The 12,771-nt window shown below is 57.2% G+C and overlaps 1 protein-coding gene across 20 annotated transcripts in view; it reads right to left on the bottom strand.

The window, feature by feature from the left end:
- Window positions 1-12,771, bottom strand: part of ARAP1 (ArfGAP with RhoGAP domain, ankyrin repeat and PH domain 1) — a 219,474-nt gene that overhangs the window by 40,356 nt on the left and 166,347 nt on the right. For all 20 annotated transcript variants that reach the window (XR_006285439.1, XR_006285436.1, XR_006285437.1 and 17 more), the window contains 3 exons: window positions 12,463-12,548; window positions 8,781-8,963; window positions 5,099-5,273 (listed from right to left, as the gene is read on the bottom strand). Coding sequence is in view for 7 of the 20 variants with exons in the window: in XM_043527174.1 (XP_043383109.1) it covers window positions 5,099-5,273; window positions 8,781-8,963; window positions 12,463-12,548 (444 nt within the window). In the remaining 13 variants the exon portion in view is untranslated. The remainder of the gene's footprint in view (window positions 1-5,098; window positions 5,274-8,780; window positions 8,964-12,462; window positions 12,549-12,771) is intronic.

Here is a 12,771-nt window from a genome sequence, read left to right as displayed (position 1 = left end):
CCAGAAAGCAGCGGCAGGGCAGGGCTGCAGGAGCGACGGGTTATACCAGCAGGGCAGCCGGAGGGGAGCTCTGGGCTGCAGCCCTAGCTTTGCAATGTCTAGCTAGCTGTGGGGGAGACACCCTCCTGCCTCCCATGGGGGCTGACCGGAAGCGGGGACGCGACGTGCTGGACAGGGTAAAGGGGGTAGGAGACCAGGTGCTCTGCGGGGAGCAGCGTCTGCATGTTATCCCAAGTTTCCGACTGTCCTGCATGCTGCAGCTGGTGCTCTTAGCACCGGCCGACACAGGCGTCTCCTGGGAGCTCTGGGCTTGGCGTCCCTGTGCGCCTCGCTGTTCCCTCCGGCTGCCCGCTCAGCACCCCAGCCCCTCCTGCCAGTAGCGTAGCTGGGGGGGAGCGGGGCAGCGGCCGCTCCCCCACCGAGCAGATGTGAAGCCTTTTGAATTACTTGGCGCCTTTTACATGTTTACTCCCCCGGCGGCGCTCCGGGTCTTCCGCAGCACTTCGGCGTCGGGCCCGTCACCCCCGGCACTGAAGGACCCCCCACCCCCCGTCACCGCCATGCCGCCGAAGACCGGGGCGAGTGAAGGGCCCGACGCCAAAGTGCTGCAGAAGACCCGGAGCGCTGCTGGGTGAGTACCAGGGGATGGGGCCTTCTTAAATCTTTTTAAATCTCCGCACCCCGCGGCCCGAGCTGAGCTGCCCTCCGGCAGAGCATCGCCCCACCGCCTGCCCGCTGCACAGACCGCCTAGCCCAGCTGCATCTATTCCGGGTCCTGCTCTTTAAACCCGTACGTGGAACAACGCCTAGGTCTGGGGGAAACCAGCTCTCACCCAGGTGGGCAGGGAGGTTAAATGGGCGGGGGGAGGCTGACCGAGGCCAGGCACAGACTTGCTGTGGCTGGAGGCCGTGGCGTTGTTCCCGCTGACGGTCGCGCCTAGCCCGACTCTTGCTCCTTTCAGGGCGTGTAGCGAGGCTCATCGCTTCCCACCAGCCTGGCGCTAAGCAGCAGGGCTGCGGGGGGCCCGGGCCGAAGCCTCCAGCACTAGAACTGCTCGATTGAATGTCGGGAACGGTTCATGTCCAGGTGCAAGGGGGCAGTAAGTTAACAGCCCCCGGCAGCACCACTGCAGGGGTACATCTCCTACGCCGCTGCTTGGGCCCAGAGAAGAGATCCTGGCATAGAGGTCCCCACCTTTGCTGCGTGAGCCCGGGAGGCAGGCCTGGTGGGCTGGTTGCGGGGCTGGGCTGGTGCCAGAGTGGCAGGGCACATATAGGGCAATCGCAGGGCAGGCGGATTGTGTGAGGATTGCAGCAGGGAATCGGAAATGGCCCATCACCGGGCTGTCATAGAGCCCCACAACAATAGCCCAGGGACTGGCCGGGGAGACGCTGTTGTTACAGTCCCTTGTCATTGCTCTGTCAAATGGAAGAAGCCGGCGCAATCAGCCAGAGCTCGTCGCCCCGAGCTGACAGCTCTGTTGTGCTGCTTCGTTACCAGCAAGTCAGAGGAAGGGATTCCTGAGCTACGCAAACCGGACACAGAGAGGCCTGGTTTATCTAACATAAACCAACGGCCGGGCCAAAAACCACCTCCTCGCACCCTGGGACTCCAGCCTGGGGACATGGCACGAGTGCTGAATTCACTGCTAACCTTCAAGGGGGGGGGGGAGGGAGAGATTCTCCTAGTCAGGGGGATGGTCTTGGGGCTCAGGGGAGCTGGGCTCTATTCCTGGCTCTGACACAGACACCTTGCGTTAGTCACTTCACCACTCCGTGCCTCAGTTTCCCCATCTGTAAAACAGAGCCGATATTATCTCCTTTCCTCACTGAGACACAATTCAAGCTGGAGTCACCCACGTCAGTGGAGCATGCTGAGCTCCTCACAGGGAAGGTGCTCAAGAATCAGGGCAGAAGATCATTCTCTCTAACAAGTATTTCTTCAGGCTCAAGGCTTTACAAACCACAGCGGAAGATGAGGTTCCGGCCCTGAAGGGCAGGGACAAAATCCTGCTGGTGGCCAAAGGACAGGCCTGCTTTAAAAGCTGATCTCGGTTCTATTCCCAGCACTGCCATGGATGCTTCATGGCTCTGGGGCTCAGTTTTCCCTTCTGTGGTAATACTCATGCCCCTGGGTGCAGTGCTCAGAGATCTGTGGTGGAAAGGTGCTGTGCCGTACGCAGTACAAACACGGAGGTTACTGCTGTTCCACGGGGAGCAAGGGGCTGGATAGCGTGGTGTAGAAGCGAGGTCCCTGCCCAGGAGAGTTTAGAGCACAGATGTTTATCTGGATCCTTTGACTCTGCCAGCTGGTAATCTGGGCACAGCCGATTTCACGAGAGCTCTCTGCTTCTTTCTCTTTCTGGTCTGGCTGAAAAGACCCAGAAAACAGCCCCTCCTTTGGTATTTCAGCCCTTATGTTTCTGGCCTCACTGGGAACCCAGCAATACAAATGATTGACGGGGGAGACATCAGCGTTTGGGCTCTTGCTCTGTGCAAGTTTTGAGCTTGGACTGCACATTCTCCAGTCTGATTTGCCCATCCCTCATAGACAGGGCCCTTATGTCCTTGCCAGAAATGTACTCTGCATAACAGACTCAGCACACCGGACTTCAGGAAAACAGCAGGGAGCAAGCCCGGGATGGTCCCAGGAGAGGGACTATTTGACCTAAGAGCTCTCAGATTTCTCTGATTCATCGTGCACAGGCTGGAGAGGGTTCACACCAGCTGGATTTACTTTTGCGCTGAACTTTCTAAACTTGTTGGGCCAGATTTCTCCCCCTTCCCACTCCCCACCCCTATAAATCCAACAACTTCAACAGGTTTATAGATCACCCAGACATTACGGTCATGAGCGAGCTGTCTATAGATTAGACTAGAGATCAATAGCAGAGATTGACTGGCCTGTTGTTCAGTGTTTCACACTGTGCTCCCAGCCATTGTATCCCTGACGATGGACATTTCCTCTCCTTCTTCCCCTGTGCAAAGTCCGGGTCCCTACCCGAGTCGATGGGAGTTTTCCAGGGATATAACAGAACCAGGAGTAAGCCTTTAGAATTAGATGCCCTTTTACTGACTTGAGAATTTTGTCCTATGGAACCAGAGCAGCAGGTGAGCCGGAAGCCAACCAAAACCTGGGCTTGTTTGCAGATGGGCGGTTCTGCCATAGCGCTAAGCATGCCTGGCTCTAACACCGAGTGCGGCAAGGCCGTGGCCGGTGGGGAAATGTGCGTGGCGATGCAGGGTGGGGAGGGATTCTATTGAATGCACAGAGTGGATCTTCCGCTGGAGGCCATGATCTGCAGGGTGGGGAGGGATTCTACTGAATGCACAGAGTGGATCTTCTCCTGGAGGCCATGATCTGCTCGTACGTGGCTTGATGCGCTCATGAAGGGTCAGATGCTGCGAAGCAATGAGCCACGCGGAGCAGGAAGTCAACTGGGAGCTCGGGTGCTCAGCGCCACAGATCAGATCCCAGCAAAGCGCTGACGGAGAGCGGAAACCCTCAGCCACCACACTGGCAATGTGGAGCAGCCCCGGGCAGAGCATCACTTTGGTGAATACCGGGCAGCCGATGGGTCATGCTTCCCCCAGCCATCTGCCTGAGCACCTGAAAACACCTGGGTCTTTGCCTTAACGCGCGGTCACCTGCAGACCGACAGACCCTTTGTCGCTGGCGCGCCGTCACCCTGCTGTGCTGAGGGCACGGGCATCGATGGACCGGCAGCACAGCGAGAGCACTCCCAGAACCAGCTGCGCCGCACCAGCGTGGCGGGTGTGTTTACGGCAGTGGGTGGGAGCCTTGCATCGCCTTTCACAGGAGCGGACGCTGGGGACGTCCCAGCAGTAGGCTGGAGGGTGGAGCTCCACACCGGGTCTGCCGGTGACTCTGCGACTGAGAACAGGCGGAGTGCAGCCAGGCAGAATAGGAACCAGCAGCTTCTACCACCACCTAACAGGCCAGTCCCACTTCAGTGGAGTCGCTCCTGCTGCTGCAGCCAAGAGCCGAATCAAGCCTGACGCCGTGTCCTCTCACACTGATGTAACGCAGGGGCCACGAAGGGGAGAGCACGTCGCTGTCCAGACCCCCGGGGGAGGGACGGCGGGCTCCGGCTCCACAGGGCTCCCTCCCATCGGACGTTGCCCTAGATTGCTGAAGCAGGCTGGGACAGCACGGAAAGATGCTCCAGGGAGATTCGAACCAGCCCATGAGAACGATGGGAGAGAAGCAGCCGCTCCTGGTGCCTTTGCCGCTGGGCTGTTTGCTGCGTTTTTTCTGGGTAAGACAGGCTTTTTAAACACAGTTTTAAATGCATGTTACAGCTGACACCAACGTACACCCATACCAGCTCCCTCCTCATTCATAGCCACTTCCTGTTCTCATTATGCCCCTGACACTTTCCTCAATGATTTCTCCAGAATGGTGGGGAAACCCTTCCTGGAAGCCTGAACTGAGCTAGTCTGATTTCAGCTACACGCCAAAGACTGTGTTTGTGCCAAAGTTGATCCTGTGGGGCTGAAACCTGAGTCACCGTGGGGCCAGAAGGTTCAGTTTTGAGTCAGCCCAAAAGGAGGGCAGGGGAGAGTTCACAGCAGGCCCGGGGCGAGGGCAGTTCTGGGTTCACATGGGACCCACAGAACCAAAGCCCTGGCTCATGTGAATCGACACCGCCCAGTTTCAAATAGCTCTGCCAGGAACCTAGGACGATCCGAGCTAATGCTTCCAACGCACACAGAGTCTCTTAAGCGTTCTTGCAACTTTGCTATCCACACTCTGCCCCTCCTCCGTAGCGGGGAGAGTCTCAAAGCACTTGGCTCACGTTGCAAATCAAGCCTCACTAGCGAGGTAGGTGAGCGTACCCGGCCCTATTTCACCGATGAGAGAAACGGAGGCACAGAGACACGAAGTGCCTTGGTGTGTGACCTTGAACCAGTAAGTAGCGGAGCAGAGAACAGAGCCCACGTCTGATGCTCTAACCACTAGCCCATCCCATCGTCTCTCTCAGGCAAGGCAAGTTAAGCAGCAGCATTCCCAGAACTCCATCCTGCTCACAGCCCCGGCTTGGGGGCTCTGCCCTGTCCCACCTTCTCCTCTTACCTGAGTTTTTGTTATGAAGCAGGAATTCCATCTGCAGCTTCTGTCCAGCCTGCTCGGCTAAGGCGATGGGGTTCGGGAAGTTGGGGTCCCCGGAGAAGCAGCTCACCTCCGCCCCGCAGAACACCAGGGACTGAGTTTCAGCCAGGTCGCTGGTCGTCACCGTAGCGCACAGGGCCTGCAACAGGGCAAGGAAAGCAACAGATGAGTCCAGTCGCCGCTGGAGACAGAGACACGGCAGAGCATCAGCAGAGAATGACAAAGCCCCCTCACCAGCTAAAATCCAGAGCGGGGCTGCGGGGGGGCTCCGAGCTGAGCTCAGCAAAACAGGCTGGAAACAAAATATCGACACAGGCGGAAAGTGCCAAAGGCAAGGGCTGCTGATTGCTGCAGCTGAGAGCTGGCTTCCAGGCCAGCTGGGGAAGGGAAAGGGGCTTGAACTGGGGGAGAAAGTTTGGAGCAGCTTTGGTTTTAATCCCTCCTTTAAGGAGCCCTGGGTGAAGTCATACAGCGAGAGGGTGGGACGGCCTCTGTATAGGGAGAAAACAAGTAAGCCCACATGTGGAATTCCAGAGCTCCTCTCTGAGAGAGGCTTAGGGCGGGGACTGGACTTTCTAAGCAAACAAAAATACAAAGCCCAGGAGGGAAAGCGGCTTGCAATCTGATACGGCCAGCCTGGTTTCTGTTGTCCTCCAGCCCAGTCGCTGCTCCCACATAATCCTCACCTCCGGTGTGAAGCAAAAGGGAAAAAGAAAGAGTTCAAAAGTTAATTACGCTCCGCCCACCGTCCCCTCCACTTTGCCTGGAGCGTGGAAAAAAAAACCAGCTTTCCTGCTTGGCGCAATGTCTGTCACCAGCAGTTACCAGTGAGGGCTTCACGGTGTCTCTTAAAGGGACGCTCAGCATAGCGCTCTGAAATTTGCTCATTTAAAATATTTCAGTTCCCTGATGGAGCCCCCGGGAAATAGCCTGCCCTGAAAGAATTCCTTTAGAACAATATCATAGGGATTGGTCTGCTATGCTGCAGCGTTTAGAAAGGTCATTTGGGGGCCTCCAGGGCAACAATGCATCCCCCTTGGGTGGCTGGTTCTTTAGAGGATAACTGCTTACTACCGCTACCAGCCAAAGAAGTTATTCCTCTGGCTCAAGCAGCAGAGGTCCAGGCTACGGTGATAATGATCCTTCCAAAGCAGTGATTTTGAGCCCCAATAGACTTCACTCACTTGGTGTGAGTGGCCAATAACAGGAATTAAGCAAGACAATTAGGCAGCACAATGTGTGAATCATATTGCCCCCTAGTGACTGATCCACTAGAGGATAACAGCCTACTACTGCTAGAGGAGCTACTTCTTTAGCTCAAGCCTGCTTCGGTGCTGAAGCGCCCTGGTTCAAAACCTGCTGTTCACCCATGGGGGGGGGGGAGGGGTATTACACTTGGGCCGACCACTCTTGCCCCCTGCCCCGCACACACACAGTGATCATGGCAGAGATCTTCAAAGGCAAAGGTGCCTGCGAGAGGCCCAGCCCTTGAGTTGTTGTTCAGGCAAGACCAGTTCTTTTCTGGTCAAGCAAAGCCACTAGCCCTCAGTGAGGATGGAATCTAGGCCAAATGCAAGTTTCAATCTGTCCTGTTCAGACCTTTGTCCCGTGCTAAGAGAAGAATTAAACTGCCAGGTCCCTGGATGGTCTTGACATCTGGTTAACAGCCTCTCTCCCTACAGGCTGCAGCCAAGGTCAATACGCACCTGGGGCAAACACTGCTAGAGCATCCCTGCAGCAGCAGTGAGATCAGCCTTGCCAGCAGACTGCGTGTGGGGCATGAATAAACAGGGTCCGGGGTGAAGGGGGCTGATGGAGCATAGGAGTGGATGGCTGGCCTGGAGGAGCCGGGATCCTCAGGCATGGTCTATCCCCAGCATTATGAGGGGAGACACTGGCCCCGTGGAAAGAAAGTAAATGCAGCATTATGCTCAGGGAGAACAGGCCTGGGTGACAAAAGAACATAAGAGCAGCCATACTGGGTCAGACCAAGGTCCATCTAGCCCAGTGTCCTGTCTTCTGACAGAGGCCAATGCCAGGTGCCCCACAGGGAATGAACAGAACAGGGAATCATCAAGTGATCCATCCCCTGTCGCCCATTCCCAGCTTCTGGCAAACAGAGGCTAGAGACACCATCCCTGCCCAGACGATGGGCCAGGGATGACGCCAGAGGACAGGCAGTATTTTATGCTTCAGCGGTCTGGGGGTGGGGGTGGGGGAGCCAAGACTCTGGACCCCAATGCTCTGATCACTCCGCCCATCTCCTCCTGCAGTATCCTGCTGGATTTGCCGACCGGATTATTTTTAGCTTGTGCCTTCTCCTTTCTTTCCAGCGCCAAGAAAGAGCAAAGCTCCAGCCATCTCCCTCCCAACCGGCCACAGCCTAGGGAGGACCTGGGATGTCAGCACTAAGCGGACCCCCATCTTCAGAGAGGGGATGCAGCCAGGGACCGAATCCCCTGCGGAAAGCCAGGAGGAGAGGGAGGGACTACGAGTGCCGTACAGAGCGGGAGCCTCCGCCTGATCTGGAAGGCCCAAGCTGCCATCTCTGGTACAGAGAAAAGGAAGGGGTCATTGCAACATGAGAACTTAAACATTCGTTTACCCCAACACACTTTGACCAAGAGCTCAGCAGGCACTGCAGGTGCTGAGGAAAAGAACTGACAATTGTACAGACCCCATTCGCCACAAAGCAAGCTACAAACTGTACACTGGAATCACTTCATCCAGGTCTGAAATGCAGTCACCTCTGGGGTGGCACACAGCAGCCACTGAACAGCACACAGCAACATTTCATGACACGTTAGGACCATACCTGAGACACTGCAGAGGGAATTTCAGGGAGACAGAATGTTATTTCTTAACTGGAATTTGGCCAGAACAATTGGATTAGCCTCCCAGTCGAGACCTGGGATCTTTAGGCTAAGAGCAGGCCAGGCCTCAGTTTAACATCTATTTCTTGAAAACCAACATTGAACCACGCACCAGGCAAACTACTTGAACACTGCAGAGACCGACCTGAGCCACCCCCACGTGTGCCTCACACCTTCCCTACAACACACACGCCACAGACAATAACGCTGAGCGCTTGTCAGACAGACGGGAGCATGCCTATTTCACAGATGGGGGAAACTGAAGCAGGGAGCCAGGCATCCTCTTTTGGGTGACCAGCCTGCAAGACCTTGGAGCTGATTTCATAGATTCATAGATTTTAGGGACAGAGGAGGTCAGCCGCGAGGATCACCACTCGGGCCGTTGCCTGAGCTCACACAGCTCCTAGTGCTGTCGACTGGAGCTGTGGGTACCTGGCCCCTCCGAAAATCAGTGTCACCATGGGTGGCCCACTTGTGAACATTTGGGCTTTGGCAGCCGGGCAAAGCTCCCAGAGTCAGCCAGGCAGAACCAGGCTTAGGAGCTCCCAGCTGACAGGCCTGAGCCCCTCACAGGAGCCTGGCAGGCCCGAGCCTGCCTCTGCGGAAGGCGAGGAGGAGAATCCAGAGTTGGAGGAGGCTCTTTAGCATGCAGGCCCTGGGCGGAGAAGGCCCCGCCTGCTCACCGTCTCCAGGCAATGGAGACCCCTTGCCAGGACAGAGGCCAGCAGACCGGCCCTTCCCTGAACATGATCTCGAGACCACTAGGCACCCACCTTGTTGAGCTCTTCCTGGTTCCCGAAGAGCGGGTGGTAGCGCCGATACTTGCCCTCCTTGTACTTGGCTACGAGGAAGTGTCTCCGCTCCTGGCTCCTGCTCGCCGTGTGGATGGCCTCGCTGGGGGGCACGTTGGCTGCCCAGAACTGGTTCGCCACACAGTTACCAACCTTGCAGAACAACTGGGGATACAAAACAGTGACGGCAGAGTGAGCGGCACTGGCTGGCACCTCTGTGCGAGTACCACCATCTCCCCATTGCCCTTCCCACGTCCCCCACGGATCTCCACTGGACGCGAGACAAACCATGTGGGGCTGGTGCCTAGTGCAGCTCTGGGTGTGGTCAAAGGGGGAGACCACCACCAATCTGCCTGTCATTAACACTCAGTCCAACAGCCCAAACGGGCTCACCTGCAGGGCGCGTGCAAAGCCTGTGTGTTGACTTAGGCTTTTCCCAAGGGGTGGCCTGAGTGGGGAAGGGGGGGCTGGTGGCCCGGTGCGAACGGAACAGAGAGACAGACAGACAGACAGACGAGCCAATTAATCCCGGGAAGTCCTACGGCCTGTGTTCTACAGGAGATCAGACTATGTGATCCCAGTGGTCCCTTCTGGCTCTGTGTTGTACCAACCTATGAATCGGGGATCTGATACCACTGTGATGGGCAGCAGTTTAAGAACGGGGGGTGTGGGAGAGAGAGCTAGTAACTGAATGCGCCAGCTCTGATGTGGGAACCCCATTTGCTGTTCACATGTGAAATCGCCCATTGCACGGTGTTCGCAGACAGACACAGAGACCAGCTAACCATCGGCCTGTTAGTTCATCTCCTCCGCCCCCTCAGCCAGACTGGGACTGTTCCCCGCAGCACATGCCCCGAGGGCCCTGGCTGGCCCACACACACCTCTCCTATGGACCCCAGCCTCTAAGACTATGGTCTGGCAGGGCAGCCAATCCCCCGCCCCCTTTCCTGCCGCACAATAACATCTGCGGAGCCACACGGAGGCTTGTTGGCTCCAGCTGCAGGTTACAAAAAGGACACTGACGTTTTAAAGCAATTGCTTCTCATTTTCACCTGGATCAGCCCCTGCACTTCGAGAGGCACACATTTCCTTCCTGATGTTCTTCCTCCCGCCCTGGTTTGTTATTGTAGGGTCGCTCGCAAGAGCTGGGCTGCACAAAATGGTTTGTTATTAGAAGGTCGCTCGCAAGAGCTGGGCTGCACACAATGGTTTGTTGTTAGAAGGTTGCTCACGAGTTCCAGGCCACACATGCTGGTTTGTTATTGTCAGGTTGCTCTTAAGCGCTGGGCTGTACCCACTGGTTTGTTATTGTAGGGTTGCTTGCAAACACAGGGCTGCACACGCTGGTTTGTTATTGTGGGGTTCCTTCCAAGAGCCGGGCTGCACCATGCTGGTTTGTTATTGTAGGGCTGCTTGCAAGCTCCAGGCTGCACACCCTGGTTTGTTATTGTAGGGTCGTTCACAAGCGCAGGGCTTCACATACTGGTTTGTTATTGTAGGGTTGCTCCTGATTGCAGGCCAAGGGCACTGCTTTTACTGTTGGTGGAGAACACAGGGAAGAACAACAGTGCAGATTCCAGGAGAGAGCGCAGCGTGTGTGTGTCTGACTGTCTGCATTGTCCTGGACACAAAACGGCTGCCTGACTCCGCAGTGAACAGAGCCCTTTGTAATTCAAAGGGGCAGTGCACAGAAAACACCATCATCACCACAGCTAAACACCTCACAAGGCGAGGGGAGAGGGAGCTGGGGAAGTACGGGAAGGGGGGGTGAGATCTACGGGGGAACATCCTCATTTCTCTCTCAGCTGGTTTCTCTGCATGTCACATGGTGGGGGCCATTGGGGGTTAATGTAACCTTAGAGGAGAGGGGAGAGCAGAAACCTGCCGCCCACAGCTAGGGAGAGCAGCTGGAAGCACTTTCAGGATGCGTCCGTGGGAAGCAGGCGCAGGCAGAAGCTGACTCTGGGGCAGGGGAGAGGTGTCTGGAGGCCGGACACAGCCAGGCTCCGGGTGGACACGGGCCGAGCTGCCAGCAGCTTTGGCCACCCTGGTAGCAGATGAATCTCCCAGCGTGAAGCACTCTGCTTCCAGATCCCATTGTCCTGGAGAAGGGCGGGGAAGGCTCAGTCCCCGTCTAGCTGCTCCTTGGCGCGGGGCCCTGAGTCTGACCGGACGGCGAGGAGGAGCAGCCTGCCTGAGGCTGGAAGCAGCAGATTCCTGGTGGGAATGACTCAGAGGCAGGCCAACGACTGTCTGGCTTCGCCTCAAACAGCCAAAGAGGGGACGGTCCTCGTGGTGTGTGATGGAGGCAGAGTCGTGCTGAGGCCCGTGCAGCCAGTGACCTACCTCCCACCGAGCAGAAGCTAGGTCCAAATGTAAGAGACGGCAGCTGTGTCAGGCCAAGGTGGGATCCCCGAGTGGAGAACGCCCTGCCAGGTCACAGCGACTGGGAGGACGGGAGGAGACACACAACCTGCCCCTAGCACCTCGATCAGGGGGTGTCGGCGCGGGCGTGCTGGCTGACCGCGGGGCGCTCTTGTAGACAGCCAGGGCCCAAGCTATAGAGGGCTTTGTAGAGCCAGGCCCTCTCTGGTGGCTAACACAGCTTCCCAAATGGGCAGCCCCCTGCGACGCGCGCTGCTATCAGCCCCTCAGGGGGCCAGGGTCACCGGGGGTGGGGGTGGGGGGGGGAAGGGGGCGCGGATGGGGAAGCGAAATGGCCCCTGCACCAGGGCAGCCGGGGGGCGTCTTGGGAGCCGGCGCGCTCAGAATGCAGCACTGGCTCCATTCGTCTCAGGAAACGTTTACTGAGCGCACCCCCGGCTTCACTGCTTGTCCCTTGAGCGCCGGCAAAGCTGGCTTGGGAACGTCCATGCAGGCTGCAGTCACGCCTCTGATCCAGTGGAGACGTGGCCTGAGTCACTGGCCAGCCCCAGCCAGTTCCGAACCAGACCCTAAGAGGGGAAGGTCTCTTTCACCCACTCGTCACCTCCTGAGCCAGCTTTGCTGCTTGAAAACATACCCTCGGTATTTCTGCAGTAACAGAACACAGCCTCCCCCGCCCTCCGGGCTCCGGTTACTCCAGATGCAGTCACCGTGCCTGGATCAGCAGCCTTCCCGCCGCTCTCTGTGCAGCTGTTTCTGACTCCGACAGCTCGGCCTCTCCTCCTTCGAAACAAAACCGAGCTGGGGCACTATTAACGCCTCGCGTCCCTTTGCCCCGCTCCTGAGAGACTGACTCGGCAGTGACCAATCCGCCAGCTCTGCCATCTGCAGCCAGGCACATTCAGGCTTCCAGTCCCAGACACAGGCTCGCTCGCCCCCTGAAGGGAGGCATCGGGGCGGGTTTGTTTCCAGATCCATGGGAGCAGTGGGGCATGTCTCCAGAGGGTGGATGCTACGGAAGCAAAGCTGGGGGTTCTACGTCACAGCAGCGTCCGTCAGGGAGCACAGATACCACGGGGAACGGGAACTCAGAATCAGCCCGCAGGGGTTCGACTGGCAGTTTCGAACTTCCCAGAAACAGGCACCCAGCCATTCTGGCTCTGTACGGTTTGCCACAGGCCCCACAAGTGTCTGAGTATCAAAAAAGGGCACGATTTCACAGACAGCTATGAAAAATCCCCCTTTCCACCTGCTAGCCCATGGGAATCTGCACCGATACCTCGATCAGCTCCTCCGTCCACACCTTTCTGTCCATCTTCAGGCTCCGCACTTTGGTGATGCTCGGCCCCAGCCCCCGATGTTCTCCTGTGGGTCAAACAAACAAAAGCGAAGGTCTCATTAGGGACAGCGGCACGGCCTCGTGCTCTGAGCATGAGTCTGAGAGCCAGGAACTCCAGCTGCCTGGCAGTGGCCCGGGGTTAGTGCCCGGGGTTAGTGCCATAGCCGTTCTGCCTCAGTTTCCCCATCTGCAGAAGGGGATAACGGTATCAGGCGAGGTTATCCTGCTAAGTTCTGGGTAAGCATCCCC

Source organism: Chelonia mydas, chromosome 1 (genome assembly GCF_015237465.2).
Source record: "Chelonia mydas isolate rCheMyd1 chromosome 1, rCheMyd1.pri.v2, whole genome shotgun sequence".
In the NCBI taxonomy this organism is placed as follows: Eukaryota; Metazoa; Chordata; order Testudines; family Cheloniidae; genus Chelonia; species Chelonia mydas.
The sequence above is the reverse complement of the archived record's forward strand: the minus strand, read 5'-3'. Positions and strand labels throughout refer to the sequence as shown.